Source organism: Falco punctatus (genome assembly GCF_963210335.1).
Source record: "Falco punctatus genome assembly, chromosome: 17".
NCBI lineage: Eukaryota > Metazoa > Chordata > Aves > Falconiformes > Falconidae > Falco > Falco punctatus.
The window spans coordinates 3,045,819-3,072,712 of NC_137597.1; the positions used below are offsets into that span (position 1 = coordinate 3,045,819).

General features: G+C 50.6%; 1 protein-coding gene across 2 annotated transcripts; it reads left to right on the top strand.

Annotated features, from left to right (window-relative positions):
• The first annotated feature begins 1,042 nt into the window (after positions 1 to 1,042).
• On the top strand, positions 1,043 to 26,809 carry LOC308054438 (bombesin receptor-activated protein C6orf89 homolog). 2 transcript variants are annotated; one of them, XM_080367299.1, is made up of 8 exons: positions 1,043 to 1,149; positions 5,124 to 5,331; positions 6,612 to 6,777; positions 18,937 to 19,091; positions 19,464 to 19,585; positions 20,851 to 20,977; positions 21,663 to 21,786; positions 22,156 to 26,809. In XM_080367299.1, the coding sequence occupies exons 2-8, from the start codon at positions 5,143 to 5,145 to the stop codon at positions 22,239 to 22,241; spliced, it is 969 nt and encodes a 322-aa protein (XP_080223425.1). In that variant the 5' UTR covers positions 1,043 to 1,149; positions 5,124 to 5,142; the 3' UTR covers positions 22,242 to 26,809. The 2 variants fall into 2 exon arrangements, with proteins under 2 accessions (XP_080223425.1, XP_080223424.1); XM_080367298.1 differs by lacking the exon at positions 1,043 to 1,149 and adding an exon at positions 2,046 to 4,779.
• The last annotated feature ends 85 nt before the right edge of the window (positions 26,810 to 26,894 follow it).

Below are 26,894 nucleotides of genomic sequence, written 5' to 3' on the forward strand. Positions count from 1 at the left end.
GAGGTAAATGGATCTGGGGGCTTAGGACGTGTTTGGGGGTGGAAGGACGTGTGGGTGCTGTCAGACCTGGTTGTGGAAAGCTTTTGGGGTGCTGGGGGGGGGTCAGGGGTGCTGAGGGCTCGGGCAGGTGCTGGGGGTCTCTTAAGGTTACTGGGGGGTGTTTGAAGATGCTGGGGGTGTCACAGAATGCTGGGGGGGTGTCTTACGGTGCTGGTGGGGGTCTGATGGTGCTGGAGGCTCAGGCAGATTCTGGGAGGGGTCTTAGGGTTAGCAGGGGGATACTGAGGGTGCTGGGGGGGGGTCTCAAGGTGTTCATGGGGTCAGGTGGGTGCTGGCAGGTTCTTAGCATTCCTGGGGAGGTCGGGGGGGCCTGTGGGGTGGGGGGGAGCTGTCAGGCTGGTGCTGGGTGTCTGGTGGGTATTGGGGGGTCTTAAGGCCACTGGAGGAGAGCTCTGGATGCTGGGGTGGGTGGGTGGGGTGTCTGGGTGCCTGCGGGTCTCAGGGTGCTGGGGAGTGTTCTGGGTGATGGGGCTGGGGGTCTCAGGGCGCCGAGGAGGGGGGGTCTGGGTTCCCGGGAGCCTCAGGGTGCTGGGGGGTGCGGGGGTCTGGGTGTGGGGGGTGTCTGGGTGCCCGGGGGTCTCAGGGTGCCGAGGGGGGAGTGTCTTGGTGCCGGGGGGTTTCTGGGTGCCTGGGGTCTCGGGGAGCCAGGGGAGGTCCTGGGTGATGGGGGGTGTCTCGGGGTGCCCGGGGTCCTGCGGTGCCCAGGGGTCTGGGTGGGGGGATATCTGGGTGCGGGGAGGTCTGGGTGCCCGCGGCCCCGGGGTGGGGGGGATCTGGGTGCGGGGGCTCCGGGGTGCCTGCGGCCCCGGGGTGCTCAGGGTGCGGGGGTTCCGGGTGCCCAGGGTCCGGGTGCGGGGGTGCCGGGGTGGGGGATCCGGGTGCGGGGGCTCCGGGCGCGGGGGTTCCGGGGTGCCCAGGGTCCGGGTGCGGGGGTTCCGGGGTGCCCGCAGCCCCGGGTGCCGCCCCCGGCGGCCGGGCGGAGGCGGAAGCGGGACGCAGCGGCGCAGCCCCGCCCCCGGCCGCCTCCGTCGGGGCGGGAGGAGCCCGGAGCCGGGCGGCGGAGCGGGGCAGCCGCCGGGCGGGGACGGGGTGAGGCCGGAGGCGGCGGGGACGGGACGGGGCCGGGGCGGGGGTCGGGGATCGGGGGTGCCGGGAGCGCCGGGGCGGGCTGGGCCCGGGGCTGGGCCCGGGGGGGCTCCGCGGGCCTGCGGGGGCTGCCCGGGCCTCAGCGACGCCCTCGCCAGGCGCCCAGCTGCGGGGGTGGGGGCTGGTTTGTGCTTCAATTTTTTCGGTTTTTTTTTTATTATTATTATTATTATATAGTTTTTTAAATCCTGGCTGGAGCTCCTCGGCCTCAGAGATAACTAAGGGCGATGCCGTGGGCCTGTGACGGGGTCGGAGGGGCTTCCCCCGGGCTGGGACCAGGCCCCCTCAGCAGGGCCAGGGGGCAGCAGGAGCGGTGCTAAGGCAGATGGGGATATTTTTATTTAGACTGTTTCGGGTTCGCCAGCGGGGCGAGCGAGCTTGCCCTTTTAAAGACTCCTCCGACAGCCATCTGCTCTGAATATTTAGCTTTCTGAAGCCTGGGTAACACCCGCCGGGCCTTGGGGGGACTGGGCCCTCGGGTGGAGATCCTCGGGGCCGGGGTCCTCGGGGCCGGGGCCCTCGGGGCTGAGAGCCTTCAGGCAAGAGACCCTTCGGGCCGAGATCTTTGGGGCCGAGATCCTTGGGGCCAGAATCCTTGGGGCCAGAATCCTTGGGGCCAGAATCTTTGGGGCCAGAATCTTTGGGGCCGAGATCCTTGGGGCCAGAATCCTTGGGGCCAGAATCCTTGGGGCCAGAATCCTTGGGGCCAGAATCTTTGGGGCCAGAATCTTTGGGGCCGAGATCCTTGGGGCCGAGATCCTTGGGGCCAGAATCTTTGGGGCCAGAATCTTTGGGGCCGAGATCTTTGGGGCCGAGATCTTTGGGGCCGAGATCTTTGGGGCCGAGATCCTCGGGGCCAGAATCTTTGGGGCCGAGATCCTCGGGGCCGAGATCCTCGGGGCCAGAATCTTTGGGGCCGAGATCCTCGGGGTCAGAATCTTTGGGGCCGAGATCTTTGGGGCCAGATTCCTTCGGCTGAGATCCTTTTGGGCCAGAATCCTTCAGGCCCAGAGCCGCCGCGATTCCTCTTGGCAGCCAGAGCTGCTTGTTCCTCCGAGGGTGGTGAAGTTCATAAAAAAAAAAAGTGGCGATAACATATGGGTTCCCCAGCACAAAAGGCCTGTCTCTGAGGGGCTGCTGTTCGCGAGGGATAAGACTCACTCAGTATGTGTCTGCGGCGGGGAAGCGGGTACAGTAGCCTGTTGTTATTATTTTCTCGGTTGTATTGTGATAGGAAGGGATAGAATGGGGTGGTGTTGGTTTTTTAAGGCTTCATCTGTTCTCAAAATAATGTGGGAGCCCACTGCCTTACTGCCTGGCTGAGGATGTGGGTTGCTCTCGAGTTTGCTGAGCTGCGTTGGGTTTTCAGCGTTGTCTGCAAAGGTGTTTGCTCAGAGTTGAATACGAATGTAGAGGCGGGGAGAACTGGGATGTATCCCAGCGTTTTATTGTAGTAGGATGCTCCTGCTGTTCGGAAAGGGGGAAATCGTCGTGTTTGATGGCGTTTCCGTAGGGATAATTGTTTTAAGTGGTTCCAGGCGGATCCTGCAAGCAGGGGAAGCTTGCTGAATCTGCTGGAATTCGGTATGGGAGAGCTTCACAAGCGAAAGCTTTGGCGCACGGGAGCCAGAGGAAGCTAGATAACCTTTCAGACCGGTCAGCGTGCCAGTTGCAGCGTCAAGGCAACTAGAGTAATCATAAAAACTGGGGGGGGGGGGGGGGAAGGTATTTAATATTGTGCAGATGTGCTGGCTTTTGCTTGTTCTAGGAATCAGGGTATTGCATGGATGAAAGAGTTAGTAAAGCAATATATTGTTTTTATAGAGTCAAGTGCATGCCAGGTGCTTTGCAGACGAGAAGAAACGGTCTCTGCCTTGGAGACTTTACAATCCATAATGAGATATTATTGATCAAACCTGCTCTGAGACAGCTTTGCTAGCCCATGGGGCTGCTCAGGTGGTAAGATCTGGGACAAATATTTGCATGGAATGCAAGGAATGTCAGTAGAGCAGGGCCAGGAGCTAATTAACCTGGCAATGTAGTGCAGCGTGTTCTTATTGCATGCTTGGGGTTAGGTTTGGTTTTAATTTGGCATTTTACTCCTCTGGTGTTTCTAAGGCTATGGCTAGAAATTTGACACTAATGTTAATATAACATCTGACATTAATTGCTTGAGTTGGATGCTTAGGCAGCTGCTGACCAAACAAATAGGGGTTATTTTTCAGCCAGATGATTTTCCTGATCTGGTTTACCATGTGACCACACAAACAAATGTGCAAGAGCAGAACAGGGAGCTGATCTTGGGGGAGAGGAGCAATTGCTGAAGCTGGTAGTCCTGTTGAAAAGTGTCTGAGTTTGGGGTGGTTTTTTTTCTGAAACTACACCCTAGCGTTGCAGGAAGAAAAGATACTAAAAATGCTATTGCTTGAGTCCTGACTTGTAGGAGCCCATGGTTTAGGTGGGGAGCCATCGACCAGTTCTTTAAAGGTAAATCAGATTCCAAGTTTGGTTGAGAAACAATGGTGAAACAAGAGAATCTTATTTCTTGATATATACGTACATACATTTATGTCTGATTTGTCCTGTGGGAGCGATTCTTGCAGTGGATCAACAGACTTCACAGAGCAAGGTGGGGAATCGGGAGAAGCAACACACTGGATTGAGGAGCTGGTTCCTGGTGTCAGGTAGTATTTAGAGGGAAATCAGGCCCTTGTCCCCCTTTTCATTTACAGCTGTGAGCTGGGTGCCTCGATCACGCTTCTCGTGTTTTTACGTGATGGTCCTCAGTCTCTGCATTCAGGGCAATGCACTGCTAAACTCCATCTCCCTAGAAAGTTTCAGTTGTCCCAGTTTGATCCAGGTTAGAGTTTTCCCAGCTCAGAAACGAGGGTTGTAAAGCAAGACCTCACAGATGCTCCCTTTCCCGCAGCAGTGTTTTTCCAAGGCAAAACATCTCTCTTAACAAGGGGATTCTCATATTGGCAGCTAGTAGCTTGTCCAGCAATTCCTTTGCATCTTTTCTTCAGCCCATCTGCTGCTCATGGTATCACGAGGCTCTGCCTTTGTGGCAGACAGGTGGAGTGGTGGACGAACCCATCTCTTTTTTCGGCATCTTAATGTCGATCGCTCATAGGTGTGTTCTTACAAGCTTCCCTGTTGAAATTTCATGGTGGGAAATGATTTGCTATCAAATGCCATTTTGTCTCTGCGTCTCGTTCACAGTGCAGTTCTTGCTGCGGTTTTTATGTGGCATTTCTGCATGTGAATGACCTGCAGGCAAACTTTCGGAGGAACCTCGGAGCTTTCGTTGCCCGCGGAGCACGCTGCTATCGTGTTACTGTTACTCAATAATCAGTTGGCCTGGACATAGGTTGCGAAAATTTAAACAAATTGTAAACTGTTGAACTTTGCCCCATGCGTACTGCTTATTTGTCTGTCCTGTTCCTATTGCTGACAGGGGATTTAATGAAAACAAATCTACGTTAAAATAAGCGACTAAAATTCTAGCGCAGGAGAGCTTAGCTTGGCTGCTGTGTGTGATGATCTGCTTTGTATTGCTGGCTCTTGTACTTGGTGAGTAATTGCTTTATGGGACGGATTCGTTTGGAATAGATGAATAAATAGAGTTTCATTGATTTCTGGGAAGCTTTGTTCATTTACATAAGCTGCGAATCTTGGTCGGTTCTTCTCTTGTCAGGAAATTTCACGGCTTTTTTCAGTCCCCAGGAGATATTGAACCCACAGAGACTGTTGGGATTGCAGCTAAATTGTTGCCTTTGGCTGCCAACAGGTTTGCTCCAGAGAAGCCTTCCTCCTTGCCTAGACATTGTGATGTTCCTGTGATCTCTCTGCACGTGCTGGTGTTGAGCTGTATGGCTGGAGTGTGTTTTCTGTTAACGTACTGAATCTCTCCGCAGGGATTTTTCATCGGAGGCCATGGAGCTTTCAGCCAATGAGCTCAGCATTTATGACAAGCTATCAGAGACAATTAATCTAGTGAGGCAGACTGGCCACCAGTGTGGGATGTCAGAAAAAGCCATTGAGAAATTCATCAAGCAACTTTTAGAAAGAAACGAACCCCAAAGGGGACCTCCACGATACCCTATCTTAGTGGTTCTCTACAAGGTAAGATGTCTTTTGTGCATGCACAGGCCCTTGGTGGGTTGGAGTTCTCCTTTTGCACCTGAGCCTTTTATTTCCCATTGCATTTTCCTGAAGAATTTTTCTGAGTTCTTTATTTAAAAAGCTGTGAAGTGGCTGTGAAGCGTAGCTTCCTTCCTTTGTCCCATAAGCTGGTTTGAAAATAGAAGACAGCTGACCAGGATTTGAAATTGCTCATGTGTGCTGAAAATGTTGCACGTCAATATACCTTCCTCTCCTTAAATTATTAAAGAACGAGACTTGGATTGATTCTTCAGGCAAAGATTCTCTGTATCAGCACCCTCAGTGGAAATGCAAGGAGAGGAGGAGATTCTTAAAGTTCAGGGTTGGATAATGAAGTTTCTGTTTCTACCCCTGTCACAAGTTTCTGCCTGTCTTTGTTCTCCTTCCTGTCTATAAAATAAACCTGTTGCCGTGATGCTTGGTGCTAGAAAAATGTTTTAGAGACCTTTAACTAAAAGGCGCTGTAAAAAGTTTTGCAAAGTGGGTGAAAGGGATGCTATTGTTGTGTAGGTTCGAGATGCTTGCTGCAAGGTTGAAAACCTTTCCCCTGGCATAATACTTAGTCATATTTTAGTGTTGTCTTTACAAAATCAACACAATGGTTTCTATTTAGGAAAAAAATCAAGCCTTCTTCCTTGCATCCTATAAAAAGCTGTAAAACAAGGCAGAACAGGAAACTGGAAAGGGGAACTTTAGGCTTCTGTTCTTGTTTTTGCTGTTGATTCACTTTGACTTTGGCCAGGGGCAGAAATGCATCATGTCATCTTTTTTAAGGCTTATTTGGGATTCTGGTATGGAGGAGGGAGCTGGTGCCAACTCTGCCAAAGTGTTTCGAGGCTCAACGGATGTTTGCAAAAAGCCTTGAAAACCTTGTGCAAGAGGTATGGCAGAAGTGCAAGCTTTTATTTGATTAGGTGGGAGGAATTGGAACTATCTGGAGATAATCCTCATTGCTCTGGTGCTGGATTATTTGCAGTGCTAAAATATACGAAGAGTTGTGTGGCTTGGGTTTGAAGGCTGCTTAATTTTGTCCTTGGACAGCCCTAACAATAAAACTGTGTGACAACTCGGTGTACGTAAATAGCATTGCAGTTGAGTGAGAAGCCACAGCAAAAATTCGGAGTGTTCATCTTGCAGCGCCCAGCCACAACCCTTTGATACCAGCCAGGAGGTGTGTCCTGGTCTGAAGATGCATCACCTCACTGCGGTATAATTAATTAAGTGCCTGTTTTCTCTCGCAGGGCCTGCTCACACTGGGATTGGTCTTGCTGACTGTTTACTTCGTGATCCAGCCCTACAGCCCGCTGCCGCCTGAAGCTCCGCTCTCCAGAGCCCATGCCTGGGGCTCCCTCATCGGTCACATCCGGCTGCTCTCCCTGCCTATTGCCAAGAAGTACATGCTCGAGAGTAAGGAAATTATTTCTCTGCTGTAACATAAGCCTAGCAAGAAATACCAAGTTAAATACCAGCCATGCAAATCATTTGAGTGTCTCCCTGAGCACCGAATAACAAGTGTGCTACTGGCATGGCACCATGGTTTTCTCTTTTCCTACCACCGTACTTAAAAATAGCATCCTGAATTCTAGCTACGGCTCTTTCCTTCCATTCGTTGGGGCTGAAGCATATTTTATCTCTAACTTCATAATTTTGTTCTTGCACATTCTCTTTTCCTTGCTTTTAACACCTCAGGTTTTTTTCTTCCACAAGAGTTCCCCTTCCTCTCAAAATTTCTGCAGCTCTGAGAATCATACCGCGATAGCTGTGCTGGGTAAATGTCACCTTTTTTTATTTTTTTCTGAGTAGGCAGGCAAAAACAGTTTTATCAACCAAATCTTGGTGTCTGTGAGCAAAGTGTAGAAACCTCAACATGTGACCCGGGTTTTTGGAAAAATAGTTTTTGCCAGGTGGCGCATTGGGAAGGGACCGTGGGCTTGAGAGCTATGGTATTCATAGCCATTAACGTAACATTAAGGGTAATAGGTGTGTGTGGACGCCAGATAAGTGGCTCCCTAATGACGTGGTCCCATCAAGGGAGAGGAATGTAATAGATTTTCCTAGACTGGCATAATAGAAATGGAAAAGTTTGAGTATTTCTCATTCTCAGTTAATCATTTCCACTGACTTAGGCTGGCAAATGGGTGGAAGCATGGACTCCGCCTCTCTGATAAAATACAAAGACTGTCAGTAATGATAAAGCTGTGAATTATTTTGAGCAGGGATGTGGCACAGTGTTGATCAACTGTCGGCTCACTGTAAAAACAAACTCCTGTATCCATGCCCTTGACGGGTTTATATTTAGCTTCAGCAGTTCATTGTGTTGGAGTTGTCTGTTCTGGCTCTGACCTTCCTGCCATCGCTCAAAAAGGCGCTCTGAAATGCCAGCGCCGTCCTGCATTTTCTCTGTGTGTCTCCCTCTCTTCCGCTGACACGTGGGATTTGGGTTGACTTGGGTTCGTATGGGTGGGACGGGGTATCCCCATTGTTCCTTTCCTTCCTTGTACACTGGGATCTCTCGCAGGGAGGAAAAAACAGAGGCGAGGAGATGGCTCTGATAGCTGCTTGACATGAGTAGCCTGCTTATCTGCTGCGTTTCAGCATTGACAGGAGCGAACGCCCCTCTGCTTCTGTATGGAGAAGGAAGCCAATAGGAACTTGAATGCTTGTATTTGTTCAGTGAGTTTTTGTTCGGAAAGTTTACAGGTTCTTCCTTCAGATGCTGCAGGGCCGCCTTGGACGGGGAGAGCCCAGGGAGGTTCCTTGGGACAGCAAAAAGTTTATAGGACAAGGGCTGCCTGAAGTCACGGGTGTCTTGCTGGGAAGATAAAGAAGAGCAGGAGCAAGTCTGGGCTACTGATGGGAAAACCAGCTGAATGGGGAGGAGACTGGGGAACATCCAAAGGAGCAGGGGGAAGGGGAAGGATGGATGGAAAGGAAGGATGCGAGGTTGTTGTTTAAATGCATATCAAATCCCTCGTGCCTCCACGAGTCCCGGAAATGTTCTGAAGTGATGAGCAATTGGGTGGGCAGCAAGCCAGCTGTGGGGAAAGGAGGGGAGGCACGAAGGGGACAGGGCAGCGTCCGCTTTGTTTTTCCAACCAGTATTAAGTTGTGGTGGAAACCACAGCATGTCCCAGTTAACAAATTCGCTACGGATGGCTGGGGGAACTTTGATCCTGCCTCAGCAAAAGGAACTGGACTAGACCCTGGTTGTTTGAATGGGAGAGTGCGACACCCAGCCTGAACCTTGGCTGGATTCCTGTGGGAATCCCTCATGTCCTGGCTTCCTGGCAGGCAGCTGTGGCCACCGGACTGTCCCAGCGGCACCGGTGTCAACTTCATGGCTTGCTGCTGAGTGGGCTGTGGTAAAGCCATCCAGCACAGACCCAGGAGAGGGAGTTCCATGGCGTGAGGCTGAGTGGGCTCCCAGGCTCGCTCTCAGCGCTGCCTTGTGCGTGATGTAACGTTTTGCCCTTGATTTTGGCCTTGGGGCCTGCTGAAGGAAGGGGTAAAGCTGCCTCTCGCCATCGTGTTTGTTGATGTGAGCATAAGGCTGGGAGGTCTTGCAGGCAGGTCTGGCGTTCTCTGAATCATGCTTCCATAGGAGAAGGTTTCGTGCAAGGAGACTGAACAGCAGAGAAAACCGCTAACGAAGGGACTCGATGTGCAGACTCCTCTTCCTTTCTCTATGTAGATCCTGGTAGATGAAAATTATGAGGGGGCTGAGGACGAAAGTTGGAGCTTTCTATGCTTGGGCACCAGTTCAAATCCAGCTTGGGCTGTTCCTGTTGAAAGCCACCTGTTAGCAGTTTGGAGGCTGCCTTGGCCCACCGGCAGTGCTGGCAGACTTCCCCTGGCCACGCCGCCCGACGTGGTGCAGACAAAGCCTGGCCATAGCGAGCGTGGGCGCACGGGTGGTCCGTGCCGTTTCCTCCAAGCCTGAAGCGCCTGGGCGGGCAGGGGCAGCCTGCCTGCGTGGGGCTGCGGTCTGGGGCTCTGCTGTCCCCCCTGAGCCTGCTCGGGGAGCAGTGGGCTCGGGGCAGCTTTCCTGTCTCCGGGATTGCAGGTTGGAGCCTGCTCCCCTGGTAGGTGTGGGCTGAGCAGCCAGGTTTGTGTTGCAGAACAAGGGGAGCTCAGATGCCTGGTTTCCCCCGAGAGCCAGAGCCCCACGTTAGAGCGGCGGTGAGGCTTTGGGAGGAGCAGGGGTGGAGGATACTGCTGCTCTCTCCCTCTGACTCGGGGTGACCTGCCTGCACTCTCACCTTCATCCTCGTCCCTTCCATCCCAAGAGCCGGGCTGTGGATGACAAGGGCTGCCTGTCTGCTGGTGGCTGTGGGTGGACCTTTGAGAAGCCGAGGTGAGGAGCAGCGTCCGCAAAGCACTCTCTTGCGTTAAATTTGTAGGATTAAATCCAAAGTAAATTTCCTTTTTGCCTGTCTCTGCTCTGTTGCTTGCTGGCTTTCTCCCCCAGATCAATTCCCATATTAAAACGAATGTTCCCACCCTTTGTTTCTTCAAAGATGACTCTTAGACCCTTGGGTTTGGCATCTGTGCCTCTTTTTCAGCTGTTTTCCCAGGGCTAGGAACCCAGGTCCCTTCAGCTGGGGAAAAGTTTTGTGGAAATGTGGTTTGCATTTGCTCTTCCTGAGCTTGTGTTTACACAGAGCTTGTGTAAGCCCCAGTGCTGGGTCATGCTGCCTGCTCGGGGCGGGGGAAAACGCCTCTCACCGCCGCAGCATGCAGCTGATAGCCGGCAGGGTCAGCGCTTCCCGCAGCCCCCAGGGAGGCGGTGGGTTTGCAGACCTCTGGGCTCTACCTGTTGTAAGGAACACGGTGGATTTGGGGTGGGCACATCGGTTAACTCAAGGCTTTGTAGTGCTGTTCCAAGGAGAAAGTAGGGCCTGTGTAACTGGGGTTGCTTCTCCTCTCTGACATAAGCTGGGACAGACAGCTTGTTCCCTCTGTGTGGCAGTTCTCTGGTGCAAAGTGCAGGTACAAATGCTTCCCTCTCCCTGCGAGTATTAGGAAGCAATCATGAGCTTTCCAAGCCTTTAGTAATCAGAGCCAAAGGAAAAGGGATTTTCTCTTTTAAAACGACGATGATGGTCACTCAACCGAGTGGTTCTTCCTTTCCCAACTGTGTGACATCCTCGTAGCTTTCTTAATATCTAAATATGAATTTGAACATCAGCTGGTTGATAACCATTCCCTGCCAGCTGCACAGAGCAATGACACGATGAGCAGAGCGTTAAGTTGCTCTGACATTAACTTGTGTTTCTGCCTGTAGTAAATTCGGTCCTTGCAGCTCGAAAACCTGCGGGTGGGTCAGTGGCAAACAGGCTCTCGTCCAACAGTGCATCGTACTGATAGCAGGGGTTTGTAGTGACCTCGGGGAAAATCCAACTTGGCTTCTAATAATGAGACCCAGCCCTGAACGCGTACTCCTACACGGTTCAAAATCAGCCGGATCAGTAGCTACTCAGCACACCTAACTTCAGACACAAGCACACGTGTATCTCGGTGTTGGAAAAAGGATCCTGTGCAAGTTACCCCCCAGCTTGCAGAAGGCTCCTCGTGTTAGAGGCTCCTCGTGTTAAAGGCTCCTCGTGTTAAAGGCTCCTCGTGTTAGAGGCTCCTCGTGTTAGAGGCTCCTCGTGTTAGAGGCTCCTCGTGTTAGAGGCTCCTCGTGTTAGAGGCTCCTCGTGTTAGAGGCTCCTCGTGTTAGAGGCTCCTCGTGTTAGAGGCTCCTCGTGTTAGAGGCTCCTCGTGTTAGAGGCTCCTCGTGTTAAAGGCTCCTCGTGTTAGAGGCTCCTCGTGTTAAAGGCTCCTCGTGTTAAAGGCTCACTCCTTTTTGCCTAGACCAGTAGGGCTAAAATCATGTTTATGGATTTTATACACAATCTGTTTTAGAGAAGGGAACGCAACTGGAGGAGCTGTGTTTAAGCAACACCTTGTAAATGGCCTGTCACTGTCACAGCCTGCTGGGTGGGAGAGCTGTTTGTGGGGACTGGTCAGAGCAGGCTGGGTTACTGGGAGAAGACAGCAGCCTCTGCCTCTTGGCTGGCCGCCTTCAGTTTAGCTGGAGGCTTGCCTTGGCACCTGGCCAGGTCCTGTCTTCTTTCTGATCTTAACCCTTTGCAGGCAGCCTGCGATGAGCCAGCCACGCTTCTCTCCACTTGGCACTCTCCTCCCCTCTTACTGTAGCCCTAAGTGTGTTTATCCTCGGCGCAGCTCCGCGCGGGCAGGGAGCATCCAGCACGCCTGCCTTACACGAGGGTGGACTTTCTGCTTCTGGAGCACCCAGGTATTCAGCCAGCCTTTCCCCAGCTTGGCAGCCCAGGCTGTGTCTGACCTGCTGGGTTCGGTGACGCTTGAGCCGAAGGACCCGCTCGGAGTGGAAGGGTTGCACAAGGCTGCTTGGGAGGTAAAGCAGGATCTGATTTTGAACTTCTTGCTGCCTTCAGCATGGCCTTCTCTTGCTCACAAAGGAGCTTTTTTCTTTTTTTTTCCCCCCTAAGTAAAGTCAGGCTGGTTTGCTCTTGCATTCATGCATATTCTCATGCACCCGCTCCGGGGCCTGGAGCATTTTGAGGCGTTTTGAGCATGGTGTGCGTTGCAGCACCGTGCAGGACTCCTTCCCATCACCGTACAGCTGCTGCTTTATCTGATCTTTTTTCTGTGTGTGTGTAAACAACCCTTTTATAATATAACCTGAGAGTGACCAACAGGCATGTGTGTTGGCTCGTTCAAAGCAGGGGGAAAAGAAAAAGGCTGACTTTGCAGGGCAGGCTGGTGCCAAGCTGTTTTCATTTACTTTGGCGTCCATTCAGCCTGTGGACTGTTTATTTGGATTTGCTGATAGTAAACTAACTACAAATCATTGTGGTAATCCGGAACATGAAAAACTCTTCCTTTTGCTTCTATGTCTTGATGACTCCAGAATTTCTTGTTTCCTCATTTGCAGAGTGTGTGTGCTGTACGTGGCCTGTTGCAGAGGTGTTTAGCAGCCTAGCAGAGCTCTGTTTGCACTAGTGACACACAGGCTTCAAACCTTTGACAGACTGAAGCCACCATCAGGCAAGTGGCGGCAGCTGGGAGGGGTTTGTTTCCAAAACCTGCTGTTCCTCCAAGCCAGATTGCTCACGCAGACACTGCCAGATCAGCACAAGCTGTCTTCTAGGGCATGTAACCAGAGGTGCAGGCTGGAGTGGATTTTGGAGGCTTTCCTGGCAGCTTGGTCCCTGCCTTCAGTTTTCTAGATTGGTAGGTGCAGATTTCTCCTGGAAATAATGTTCTTGCTCCCCAGTGGACTTGGGCTAGGCTGAGCAGACTTGATTTCACAATGTTTCATTGGATCAAAATAATTTTTGTGCTTTGCTAGAGATTGACTAATCATCCTTTGGTTGTTTGACCAGCCGTTACCCATTAGTGAGATGAATGAGTATTTCTTGGAGCTGTTGACTTTTTACCCAGAACAAAAATAGGGGTTTCTTGATGGGTTTATTTGTAGCTGTTATTTTGTTGCTAGCTGTTCCTAAAAATGCTAGGAACCAAACTGGGAGGCACTTTCTTCTCCTGGCATAAATATATTCAGTATACTCAGAGCTACAAAAAAGTTCAGTGTGAGGAAGTGATGAGGACCTTGTGCTGAACAGGGACTCTCTTTGTAGTATATATTTAAAACCCCGCTGTGATGCATTCCTTAATCAGGACTTCCACACTATAATTAATAAGCTCTCCTTATGATTCCTGTCTGACTTGCTCAAGAACCCATCAGTTTAGCCTGACTTTGACATGACATTATAAATGATCAAATTAATTTTTAACCTAGTGAAGAATTTCAGCAAGATGGAGCTTGGGAAGCGTTGTTTTTGCAGCAAAGTGCACTGAGTATCTCCTCCGAACTGTGCCACACGGTAACTACAGAGCTCTTAATTTCTGCGTCTGTAAAGTGAGAACGATGAGATTTACCCATGTTGTAGATTGTGATCACGAATGGATGTCTAAATTGCTTTTGAGTTTTTAGAACGCTGTTTTATCTTTCTGTAAAGTCTGGGAAAGGGGGCATGGTGATACTCATGTAGTAATGGCATAGCACAACAAGTAGCAAGCTGTCTGCTTGAGGAGTACAGTATCTGTAAGTCTGCAGTGGTCCCGACTCGGCAGGTGGCTAGTCATCTCTCAGGAGCAAGAACAACCTGGCCTGCATATTCTTTGGCTGTCAAAGCAATAGCAGTAGGTTATGAGCTGCAACTTCACTTTAAGGTTAAGGGCTAGACCTTGCAAATCCCTGTCCTTAAAATAATGGAAAACAGCACTGGAAAATCCAGCATCTGGAAACTAGGTGTTTCCAACAGGAGGGAGAGCTGCAGCCCTTCTGTGATGATAGCAATTGGACACCAGAGCACTGAGGATCTCGTGAGCCCTTCGTCATAGAATCATATCACAGAATGATAGAATGGTTTGGGTTGGAAGAGACCTTAAAGATCATCTAGTTCCAACCCCCTGCTGTGTGCAGGGACACCTTCCACTGGACCAGGCTGCTCCAAGCCCTGTCCAGGGGCATCCACAGCTCTTCTGGGAAACCTGTGCCAGTGCCTTGCCGCCCTCACAGTAAAGAATTTCTTCCTAATATCTAATCTAAATCTACCCTCTTTTAACTTAAAGCCATTTCCTCTTGTCCTGTCACTACATGCCCTTGCAAAAACTCCCTCTCCGGCTTTCTTGTCGGCCCCGTTAGGTACTGGCAGGCTGCTGTAAGGTCTCCCTGGAGCCTTCTCTTCAAGAGGCTGAACAACCCCAGCTCTCTCAGCCTGACTCAGGCTGTGCTCCATCCCTCTGGTCATCTTTGTGGCATCCTCTGGACTTCCTCCAACAGGTCTGTGCCCTTCTTATGTTGGGGATCCCAGTGCTGGACACAGTGCACTAGGTGGGGTTTCGTGAGATCAGAGTGGAGGAGAATCACCTCCCGCGACTTGCTGGTCACGCTTCTTTTGATGCAGCCCAGGTTACTGGGAATCTTACAGGTGGGACTGAATGACTCTTAAACAGCTCTGCCCTGTGTCAGCCATAAGAACCAGCTTGTTGTTGGGCTTCTGCTATGAAAATGAATGGAGGAGGCAAGTATCCCACTGTCAGATGCACGTCCATAAAGGGTCCCTTTGGCCAAGGGGAAGGTACGGTCACAGGCAGCAGAGGGTAGGCTGAGGCCTTAATCCCTCCCTTTGAAGGGTCTCTTCAGATCCGTCTTGACAAATCCCCTGACTTTTACGAACGTGCGGCTGTAGGGAGATAACGTAAAAGTGGAAATCGGCATCTTCTCATCGTCGGATCTAGCATGTAGGAACGGGGCTGTAGCTGTCAGTGCAGCGCCATAAATGAGTTACTGGGTTGGGCCTGGGTGAGCCCACCCCCATCCTGAGCTTACCTTTGAATTGGCCAGTGTAGGGTCGGTCATGCTTTTGGAGAGCCTGCAGATCTACCCTGATGACAAGTATTTTTGTAGTTCTCGATGGGGCACGTTGGACCCTGTGAGGGACAGTCCAAAATTGTTGTAGGCATTAATGGAACAAACAGCCAGTCTTGTACAATGGACCTACCAGAAAGGACAGAAAGATGTCTTGTGAATATCCAGCGCGTAGACCGGTCTTCCGTGGGAGCCCCAGGTTCATCCTGGTCTTGCTGAAGTTGCTTCAAATCTCCTAGCACCGATCCCTAGTGAGGTATGCGGTGGGACTGGGGAATAGCATCATTCTCGGAAAGAGGAATCAGGGATCTGGAACCAACCTTTGTGGACTGTGGAGCTGTTTAGTGCATTAGGCAGCCCTCTGGGGAGCTTTCTTCTAGTTATTGGGGGTGACTGGAGCAGCAGCCTGGAAGGACAGAAGACCTGGTGGTGGTGAATTCCTGGGGGATTCTCCCTTCCCCTGGACCAGACTTTCCTGTGCGGACCTAGCTGTCGCTTGCCTGCTGTCCTGTGTGCTGGGGAGCAAACCAGCTCGGTGGGGAGCCAGCAAGCTGCCTCAGCACCTGCAGCTCTACGTGCAGGAGGTTTTCTGTTTTCAGCACTTTGTTAGGTTCGGGAGCAGCCCTTGGCTCCGTGTGTCTTGCAGGAGCAAAATCTCACCCTGCTTACAGGGCTTCCCTTTGAACCTGCTGCGGTGGCAGACTGGTATTTCGCCCTCCATATGGTCCCTAAAGAGACCAGGGCTGTTGCTGAGATCCTGCTCTCAGATCTATGTGGGCAAGTTTCCATAAGTTTTATTGCTTCACTGCAACGGGCAGAAGCAGGGCCAGGTCTTCTCCATAACCTCTCAGCTTCCAATCTGATCATCCACACCCAGCATCTCTGGGGTTGTGTGCACACACCCCTCTCTAGTTCTGGGGACAGCCAAAAACTTGGGAGATTCTCTGTGAAAATGGCCAAGAAGGGGCGGGGTGCTCATTTTAAATTGATTGTAAGTTGAAAATTATTTTTCTGCATAGTGGAAAGTACAGTCATAAACTCCTTCTAGCATTAATCATAGACGGATTTTAAGGAAAGTTGTTATCTCTTCGTCTGTGCTGTGTTAGCAGCTGGAAGTCCCCAGGCCTGGCTCTGCTAGGAGCTCTACTGACACAGAGGAGAAGACAGCTCTTGTTCTGGAGAGCTAATAAAGCGTAAAAGCAAATAACCAGGTGGGTCTGACCAGTGGGGAACTGAGATTCGGCTTCGCAAACTGCAAGCTGCCCCTCAGAAAAGGGGTGCAGAAGCACAAGCGTGGAGAGGAGGTTAGTTGGGACTGGCCCGTGCTTCTGTCGCGTAATGGATAGTTGTACGTGTCCGTACCGCAGCTGCTTCCCTGCGCCCAAACTCCACAGGGATCGTTGCACACGCCCAGCACTTTAATGGTTGACTGTGAGTGGATGGAACCATCGTGTGATGGTTGCACTGGGATGAAGAGTGCATCTTTCTTTTCAATCTCCAAGCAGACTCTGTGCACGCAGACAGCGCGCTCGACTCCAACCAAAATAATCCCCCAGGGTGTCTGGGCAGGGTGATAATGTAAAAGGAATGCAGGGAGGGTAATCGAAAGAGAGAATAAGCATCCTTGGTAAAACTCCTGCTCTGGTCCCCAGTGTGCGGTTGCATGCCCTCTCCTCTGTGCGCAGCCTCTTCTCCCTCCCTCCCTGGGAAGGGCAGGCACTTTTCGCTGCCCGTACTTGTCATGCCAGTCACACACATGCTGGTTGCACAGACTAACACCCTCAACAATAAATCTAAAAGATTAATTACCAAAAAAAAAAAAAAAAAAAAAAAAAAAATCCCACAACCCCACTTGCGGCATTTGAAATGCGTCTCAACTGTGCTCCGCTTGGGTTTATTCATGGGGAAAAGAAATAACCTCCTGAATTGAGCAATTGAGAATGCAAATATCCCAGCCTAGCTCAAAAAGGAATCAAGCTCTGTACTGTCAAGCTGATTAGCATCCCGTTACGTGGGGTACTGCCTTGAGCCCAGAGAGAAACATTTTGGGACAACTGTGCTTAACGCTCTGGGATGAGGTTTCTAAATTTTGCCCAGAGAGAAATTATAGTGTTGCTGCTCCCTGTATGATGGCAGACCATAAGATATGTTTTCTTGGTCTCTTCATGGCAACTGCCCTTCCTCTGGTGAGATCTTTCAGCCTTTTGTGTCCTGTCACTGACCAGCTGTTTTTTGTGAGTTGAGGGTTTTTTTGTTGTTGTAAAATTGAAGCTTTCTACAGGCAATGGAACAAAGATTTTCTTTTTTCTCTTGTGAGCAGGGAGGGAAAGTACGTTGGAGCAGTTTCTCATGAGAGTGGGACTTCTGCTTGCAATAAGGATTTTACACTTTGTTTTGCCTTTTTACCCCTTTCCCTGAAAGCAGTGTAGATGCGTCTTCCAGAAAGGCTCGGAATTATATCCTGATCCTTTTCAGTCCCTATCCCAGCAGTAGGGTGGGAAACGCAGCATTTGGGAGTTGATTGGAAATATTCAGAAAGAAAAAAAGCAAAACGAATCCCAAATCTGCTCTTTATTATTACGTTCCAATGAACCTAAATCCTCTGTAACATTCCTCGATGTCTGTTGCAGATGTCGGAGGGAAAATTAAGGCAACAGCTTTCCTGTTAAGTGCTGTTCATGAGTTATTACCCACGCACAGGAGCATGAGCATGGCTGGAAACCGCAGCGGCAGTAACCGGCAGGCTGCGCGTGGACTTTTTCTCCCCCTGCAAAGCTGCTGTGCATCCTCATTTCCCAACTTTATTTTTTAGACAGGCTTCGCTGTCTCTTCTTTCTTCCCTTTCCCATCCACTCCATTTCCCAAGTGGGTGGCCTGCAGGGAGACGAGTTGTTTTGACATGTGCTGGCACTGGACAGGACGGGTAGGCCTGTTGTGATGGCAGATCTCTGGGTGTTTCATGTGAGATGTGTCCTGAGCCTTGGGTTTTTCCTAACCTGCCCTGACAGATCAAGTGCTTGGGTGGATTTGCTGCCACTGCTCGAGTTAAACATCTCCCTGTCGGATTCAGGCTGCAGAACCAGGGCTATCACTGCCACAAAATGACAGCCACGTCCTTTAGGTGTGGCAGCTGCTCCTGCAGATCCTTTCGGATAGAAATACGTGGGACATTCAGCATTATTGGCCCTTGTCCTGTTCATTCAGTGCTGCAGCATGTCATTTCTGTCCATGTTTACTGACTTTTTTGTGCTGGGAGGGCTGTTAAGCTGGAGGAAGGAGGCAGGATATAGGCAGCAAGTCATGGTTTCACATAAAAATTGCATTTTTGAGGGTGTAAGTATCTGCAGTGTTCATTGTAGGCCGGTTCAGCTGATTAGGGTGTAACAACAACTTCTGGCATTTAAAATGGATATCGCTGTGGTCCAGGGGTTCCTCGTGCTGGGACTTTTGTCTCCATTTCATCTTCAAGTCACTGCATGGGGTGAATGAAAACAGCAGCAGCACATTTTGGGGAAATTCTGCATTCCCCAGCATCTACCGCATGTCACAGGCTGGGCAAACTTTGCCTGGGACAGAGTATTTCTTAATTAACGCATAGGTGAAGGGGAGGGTGGTGGTTTCAGGTATATCTTAGCAGGGTTCATGGCCCCAGTGCTAGCCGTGTTAAGAGTTGCTCTTTTCAACTTGGATTTCTTTTTTGTCGTCTGGGTGTCTCCTCGATAACATGTTTGGATTGCTGTTTTACTTGCGGACTTGTTTCAGTTTAATTGCACTATATATGGTGGTTGACATCCTGCCACCGATAATGAAAGGGTAGCTTAGCCTGTATGCCTGAAACGTACAGAGAAGTGGAATTTCCATAAAGCTCTCCCATTTCTCACAACCCTGAGCCGCATCTCCAAAACCTTCAGCCTGTGCTGGAAACATTCAGCAATGAGTTCCCTGCCCGGTGAAGCTTGCTCTTTTTGAGTAACTTGCAGCCATTGGAAGCTGTAAGAAATCTTAATGTTTCATGTCAGGGATAATGAGTTTATCATCGAGTCTGTCTCCTTTCCATTTCATTTTTGATCTTATTAAACATGTTTCTCTTGTTTCTTCCCAAGAATGCCAGGACTGGTGGGCAGCAGGTTGCAGACAGAACGCTTCTACGCTTCCTGCAAACTGCACAGTCTGTTCTGCTGTGAAAAGCCTTCAGATAGTGACAGACTTTGGAGAACTATCAGAAAAGCTCCAGAGGTCTCAGCCTTTTCTAATCAAGGTAACGCATAGATTTGTAAGGCTGGATAATTAGTCCAAACTCTTGAAGAGCACCAGCCAAAGACTCCTGCCCAGTATTTTCAACCACAAACTCAAACTGCTGGTTGAGCAATCTAAACAATCTAAGTAACATTCTAATATATAATATAATAATAAACAATCTAAGAAGACGTTTAGAGCCACTTTGAAGATGTCGGGGGGTGAGGAGCGCACTGCATCCGTAGCAGGTTTTTCCTCCGACTAATTACCGTCGTGGTTGGAAACTTAGCAATCTAGATGGCTGTCACTCTCGGATGTTCTTTGGCGGGATGGAAATGGGAGCAGGGAGGAACCCTAGGTGTACAGCTTTTATCTTTGTTTTGTGTCGTTTAAGACGGGGCAGCGTCTCTCCTATGAAGAACTGAAGCATTTTCAGTCCCAGGATCCAGAACTGTCAGAGGTTATAATAGAAGAAAATTCAGCTGAATTGTGGAGCTGCCCGTTTTTCTTTCCCTGGTGAGTCAAAGACAAAACACATGATGGATGTATACATCCTTTCTGCACGGTGCCCAGGCTTTTTGCAGCACTTTAGCTGGAGAGAGGGGGAAGAGGAGTGGGTTACAGGCTTCTGGCTGCTTGCTGGCACTGGTTGGATCCAAGGAGAAGACTTCTGCACTAAAAATGGAGTGTTGTGGCTGGGACTCGTGTGTTGCTCCCCTTAGAAGACAAAAATATCCCAGTGACTGAGTGCTTGGTCCTGTTCGTCAGGCCATAGGTTAATCATCTGGGCTGTGGTCTGGTCACCTGAGGCAACTGGTTTACATTTCTAATCAACTGTGTCTGCTCAGTGGAAATCCTCCACCATTAGGGTCAACCGAGAAGAGATACCATGACTTCTACAAAACACTGAGGAGTAACTAGCTAGGGGATCCTGCAATTTGTGCTTGGTTCTCACACAGAAAAAAACGGCCAACGCTAATCCTGATCCCCTGTTGACTAAAAGCTTTTTGCTAAGGCATTTTAGTGTGGCAACAAGACGTGAACAATTCAGGGGTCTGTAAGGTTGCAGGGCAATCCAGCGTGGTAGCAAAGTCTTTTCACGGGGAGAAGGGTGAGAAGTAACGTGGGCAGGTGCTTCCTGGTGTGGAGCGGGCTCCCTGGCACATCCCCACGAGCAGAGGAGCAGTGTCCGAGCAGACCTGGAGAAGGGCATGGTGGAGCCTGTGCTTTGGCTGACGTTTAGGTGGGATCTTCTGGCTGCGCTTCTCGACTGCAGCAGTGGTAGATGATCAGGGTACAGCAGTATTAATCACGTCAAGCCACTAGACAGAGATGTAAAAATAACAAGCCCCACCCTGGCTTTTCCAGTTACATTCCCTGGCCGGGAGAATAGACTTGATTGCCCCCGCCTTGCCATGTGGTTTCAGTTACGGTTGCGTGCAATGCCACCTCTCTGCATCTTTTGTAACTAATGGATCCCATCAATAACTGGGATCATTTCAAGGGAAGAGAGCAGGGAAGTTAAGTTTAGGCATCCGTCATGATGTGTTTGTTCCCTGTTTACGTGGTCCTGCTGCAGGTACTAAGAGGAAGATGTGAAGGAGCACAGGTTCAGAAGCTGAGAGGCTGAATTTTGCTCCTAGCTCCTGGGGCTAGTCTGTCATGCTGTTTATCAAGCATGAATATTTGTGAAGAATTTTGATCTCTGAAAGCAGTCTTTTAAATACAAGCATTATCATTGCGTGATACTTCTTTAACATGGGTCGCTTTGTTTTGTTTAGGAACAAATCTGTGAATAAAACTCGGATTCTGCAGGAACTTTTCCCCGCTTCCTCTTTGCTCTCCTTCCCCAAGACAGTGTCCCTGGAGAGCTGCTTCCTCATCCGCCATCCAGATTTGGGGAATAAGGTGAGAAATTCATCCCAGAGGCATTATCTCTTTATCTCTGAGTTGTCCTCCAGAAGTCCCAAGCCTCTGAGGGATTTGCAAGACATTTCCAGCTGATACAATCCCGGCAAGGAGGGTTTAGGGCTGTGCCAGTTCTGTCCGTTCCTGCGTAACGTGGCATCTCACGGTTGCCGTACCACCCGCAAGTTGTGTCTGGTTTTAGCGCGGGTGGTGCACCGTGCCCATCTCCCTCGGCACTTAGAGATGCCTGTGTGGTGTCCCAGCTCCGTTCACGTTTATGTCCTGGGATTCCTCTGTGGCTGGTGGAGGGGGTGGCCTTTTTGTGCACAGCTGGGCAGAATTCATGTAAGAGTCACGTTTGAGGAGCTGCTGCTGGCAGTATGTCTCGCCCATTCTGAGATACATTTCACTGAAGGTAGTGACACTTCAGGCTTCTAGCCTGATCTCCTCCTCCGTTTTTTGTGGGCTTTGGGGGGGTGGAGGGCCTGAATTGCCTTGGCCAGAAGAGGGGAGGAGGACCCTTGTGTGCAGCCGACCTCAGCTGTGACCTGCTGGTAACTGGGGGAGCAGAACCCCGTGGTTTGTGCTGTCTCGCCTTGCTGCAGGGCAGTGACTTCCCCTTGTGTGATCAGACAGACCCAAGAAAAGCTGGCGAGGCTTTTGAAATATTCTCCTCTTGCCCCAGAGCTACAGTTTGCACAGCCTCTTTGCTGTTGGAAGTGGACAGCTCACCCTGACCGTCGTGCCTCTGGACGAGTGCAGAGGACACTGTGAGATGTTCAAGGTGGAGCTGGAAGCTGGAGATTTGGGTGAGTACCGGTGTTGTAGCGTGCGGGGTCTGGGAGATCTCTTGGAGTCAGGAGACGGCTTGAGGCTTTTCTGACACCTGAGAAGGTGGTGTGTGCCCATCCCGCCTCCAAACCGGTGCGTGCCTGCTTGTCACAGTACGGAGGAGTGATCATTCTGGACTGGGAGTGGAACACAAACAGTGGGATGCTCAGTCTGAAAACCGAGCAGTGTGGGCTGCTCTGCTGGGCGTCCCAAACCCAGTGTGTCGTTGAGCGCTGGGTCTTTGCAGAGCGCTGCTGCACACCCGCAGCACTTCACGGGAAATGTGAGCAGTCGTTAAGCCTGGATTGGATTCCTCTAATACGGCCTCTTCGTTGCATCTTCCAAAGGTTACGCCAGCGCGGATTACTGGACGATGAGCTTCGTGGCCAGAGGGACAGAGCCGGCAGTGGTTTGTGATGGAGCTGCTAGCTAAGGATGGTGGGGTGGGAAAACAGAGCTGTTCCCAGGACAAGAAGACTTTCAGCTTTGAAGCCAAGGCAACATCTTGAAAAAGAGCGAGCTGGGGCAACTGGGGCAGGCAGCTTGGCCACCCTGCATGTTTACAGTGTTTAAAAATGACTGTTTTCCTGACCCTTGAGGTAATTCTTTGCCTTTCCTCAAATGTATTTTGGGAGAAGCTAAAGCTGTTCACGACCTTCCCTGTCCCCTCAGGTAAGCCCTGGGTTTGCAGCGAAGGGTTTTTTCCAGGAGCAGCAGAGGGATTTCTCAGGATGAGATTCACTTTGTGTCCTTTGTGGATTATGGCACTTCTGAAACGTCGCGGGGAGGGGTTGGGAGTGGAGGGGGCGGGTGACATTTCTGTGTACGTTCCTCCTGAGGAGGAAGCTTTGAGCCTGTCTTGTCAGGCCAGCTCTACAAAGGGAATGAATTGGTGATGTGTCCCAACTCCACCCCCTCTCTCCACCGCGTACATAGCTGTGTGCCTCGGTGGTGTACCCCGCAAAGCCGACCTCAGCTCCGTGCTCCAGGGCTGAGGGGAGCCTTGCAGCCTAGGGGCAGAGACCCTCACCCACTGCGTCGTTCTTGTACCAAAAGAATCTGTTCAGGCCTCTTCTTTGTGTCTTGTGATCACTCTTCTGTGGTTCTCTATCAGCAGGTTGTGAGTGAGTCAAATGGTAACTGTGGGTTTGGTTTTTCTCCTCCATCTCCTTTCCTACAAAAATACCAATGCACGTTTTGGTGGTGCTGGTGCTGGGAGTGCAGTAGTTCGGGATGGAGGTGGGGCTGGGTGCAGAGCAGCTTCTGATTCCATCTTCTGATTGTGCACCTAAGACACCAGGGCTCACAACCCTTTCCGAGTGCTCCTTGCTTTGAGAGATGCTGCCTGCCTTCCCGGCCCAGGGTACCTACGGGAGCACCTGAAAGCTTCCTCGTCCCTGGCATGGTTTTTTTGCATCGATTCCTTCCAGACCTGGAACTGTGTCTTCAGAATGAACGTTGGTTTTTCCTGAGTCCTTTCCAAGCTGCCTTCGCATGCTTCCTGTTGCTTGAGCACTGCTTTATCCAATGCCCTGAGAGAGGCTCGGGTTCAGTGTTTGCGGGCTGCGGATGCTGCGGTCCCTTCCAAGTCTGATCCTTTAGGTCTGATCCTGCTCTTGAAGATCATTTACAGATGTGTCGGGCTGAACTCATAGGCCAGGGCTGGGGTTCAGGACATACTCTCACACTTGTTAATATGGAATTGGGAGGGGTTTTGTTTGAAAGCGAGTTAACTGTGTTCTCAGGAGCAAGAACCTCTTCTGTAAATATTTTAGGTACGCGTAAAATGACAGATTGGAAAAATGTCTATCCAGCCTTTGGTTTTGAGCAAGACCAGGAGAATGGGAGCAAACCCTGTACCAATCTTACTAGCATCTGACAAAACTGCCAAGTGGGATGACCATGTCTGGTGCCTGTACGAGGATAAGGCAGAGGACAGTTCCTGCTCCAAAGAATTTAGTCTGTGAGGCCTTGACGCTGCAAAACGTTTCTATGCATAACCCTTGTTTTTCTCCTGTAAAAAAAAAAAAAATGGGAACAGCCTCAGCACCCGTGTCAGTCTGTGTGCACGGCCCTCGGCAGTGGACCGACACGAGACCGACACGCAGCAGATCTAGCAGAACCAAAGGGGGAGGGTCTGACTCTCTCGGGACAGAAAAAAACTAATTTGTAGCAAAATATTAAAGGGAATTGGACTCGTAAGACTTCCACTAGTAATGTTAATGTTTGGGGTGTGTTTTACATGTGTTACACTACATGCAATCTTCTACATGCCAAGACACACACGCCACCCCTCTCCCTCCTCTTAAAGCCTGGATCTTAGTTAATGGAAATTCGGGAGTTTGGTGATGGCAGAATTAGGGCCTCGTTAGTGACCGTTGCTATTTACGCTTTGGCAGCTTCTCAAGTCAAATTCAAAGGTTGACGAGGTTATTTCACCTCTTACTGGTTTTGTACCTGATCCGTTTCTGTGAAGCGCTGGGTTAGAGATGCGTACGGAGAGAACCCGCGGGACCCGTTCTTGCTGAGATCGCGGGTGCTTTGGCGATGCTGTTACTTCTAAGTGTCCTTGAATGTAACTCGTAAAAGAGCTGCGGAGACAATTCTCAAGTGTCTGTGAAACGCCTGTGTTTTGTGAGTCACGCTTAAGCCATTGTGGCCGTCTGGCTCCTTGGGGAAGAAGCAGAGAAAATGGATCTATTTATGGTTGCTGTTTAGACTGGGGGGAAAGGGGGGGGCGGGGGGGGCTAGGGCAGGTTTGTGCCTATTTAGCAAAAGTGCTCTCACGTGTTGCTTCTCCCCTCAAAGAGTTGCAGCTGGTTGGACAGAAGATGGTGAGTCTGGACTGTTTGCAGATCAGCTTTCCAAGTGCACTTTATGGTCTCTGCATAAGTTTCCAGATCTGTGTCTAGGCGATACATTGCATATGTCCCAACCTTGCTCCCTTTGGAGTTTACATCATTTGTTTTTAAACTTCCAGTATATTTTCCCTTCCTCTTCCAAAAGCTGTAAGGAATTAGCTGCTAAACTAAAACAGGAGGGCAATCCTCCTGCTGATAAAGAGCTGATTTTGGCCCTGAGCGCTGAGTGCGGAGCCCTGGTCTGTAGCACGGCTTCTAGAGCAGCTCCTGTCTTCAGCTGCCAGAGAAGTAGTGCTCGTGCCTTCCGCCTTGCAATGCAGCGAGGAGCCGGGATGGAAAACTGGGACGTGAGGCCGGGGTGGCAAAACTAGGATGGGCAAAAGGACGTATTGACACCTTGGCCAAACAGCTGCGAGTGAGCCTAGCTCATCTTCCTCACCCAGAGCTCCAGCTTCACAGAGCCTCCGCGAAGGCTGCGGGAGGCTGTGACTTCCCCAGGGAGCCTGGCAGCTCCTCGTGGTCTGCCGAGGCTGAAGGGGGAGCGTGGCTACTCCGGCATCGCGGCGGCAGATGCGATCGGGTGAGTCGCAGAGGGTGTGTGTCCCTTCGGGGGCTCCCTTGCCTTCAGCCTCACTTTGGCACCTGTGCGTGTCCCAGCGCACGTGCTGGTTTGGACAATCCCCCCACTCCCCACCCCGGCCAGCTCGGGCAACGCGTGCATCCCAGCTTTTCCAAACCTATTTGTGTGCTTCAGAGCTCTTTGCCTGTGAGCCGGGAGATGGGCTCCTGCTCACCCCGTGTCCCGGAGGCTGCAAAGCTGCTCTGGAATCACGCCGGCGAGGTGCAGCGAGTCGGTCCCGCCGGAGAGCCCAGCGGGCAGGGGTGCGGAGGGGGCATCTTGCTGCTTGTCAGGGTAGGAAGCTGGGCTGTCGCCCACCGGCAGGGCAGGAGGATCATGGTTTAAAGCTGGTTGCGAAAAGCAGGGGTCATTGACCGTTGCTCTTAGTTCCTGAACTCAGGGTAACTGAAAGGAGGAGAAAGGAGCAGTATTATTTACTTCAGTACCAGGAAATCAGCATCCCCTAAGGAACCAAGCTGCCAGTTTCTATTGATTTTTTTTTTTGGTTTGTTTTGTGTTTTTTTTTCTCCTGGCTGGCATTGCACACACTCATTCCCCAGAGGCAGCTCTACAAATCCCAACCTCAAACTCCCTTTGCAGCACCCTGGAGAGCTTTCCTAGGAAATCCAACCCTAGAGTCTGGGGGCCCTAGCTTCTCCTGCAAGTCCTCTTGCTGTAATGGTCTGGCAGAGGAGCTGGTTTTACTGGGCTGGAGCAAAGCACCCCCCTTCTCCTGGGGCTGGCCTCTGCAGCAGCCAGGCTGGCAGCGTGGGAACAGCCCCGGCGAGGGGAGGTGGGGGCAGGAGAGCATCTCAGTAGCCGGGTGAGCTGTGTGAACGCCAGCATGGCGGGAGGGTGATCCTCCTGCCTGCAAAACCCCGTGTTCGCATCGGGGACACCGCTGGGGACAAGGACGTTCGCACATCGGCCGGTCCCAGGCTCAGTGGTTCACTTTTAGCCCCGCTGTCCCCAAGGGAACCAAACACTTTCGGGGGTGAGGCTGTTTGTGGGTGCACGTGGGAGCTTTTGCTACCTGCAAACCAAATTTGCTCCTCTTCGTAAATTTTATATGTAGAACTATATATTTCTCCTCTTCAGGAAACTCCTTGTAAAGGATGGGTTTACTGTCCTGCTGAGTTAAACAAGGGAGATGCTGGACTTCCCCTTTGCTTTGGCCATTCAAACAAGTGACAGGTGATTTATTTTTAGCATTCTCTTTTTGTCTACGGGGAGGGGAGCCGTGTTATAAAGGCTCAGGGGCGCTGGGAGGTAAAGCTATATATGCATAAAGACTGTTTCAATGCTGAACACTATAAATTCAGTGGTGGATTCAAAAAAAAAAAAAAAAAGAATGTAAATATGCACTTAATGCAGAATTTTATGGATGGTCATAATTTAATATATTGCAAACTTTGTAAATACTTGGGAAAAGCCTGTAAAGTGTGTAAATAAATGAGATTTGTATGTAAGAAGAATAAAAAAAGTTTTTACTTTTTACAATTAAACTCAAGTGTTAATGCACCTTTTCCCCTTTCCTGATTTTTCTTTTCACGTTGCCTGTCAGCCACCGAGGGGTTATTTAGCCCTTTTTCGGGCACTTTATCTA

Bases quoted from the DNA above. Each gene is read 5' to 3' on its own strand.
- LOC308054438 (XM_080367299.1), top strand. From the start codon at position 5,143: ATGGAGCTTTCAGCCAATGAGCTCAGCATTTATGACAAGCTATCAGAG. The intron at 6,778-18,936 runs GTAAGGAAATTA...TTTCTTCCCAAG, and splicing joins CAAGAAGTACATGCTCGAGA to AATGCCAGGACTGGTGGGCA. The intron at 21,787-22,155 runs GTGAGTACCGGT...CATCTTCCAAAG, and splicing joins GCTGGAAGCTGGAGATTTGG to GTTACGCCAGCGCGGATTAC.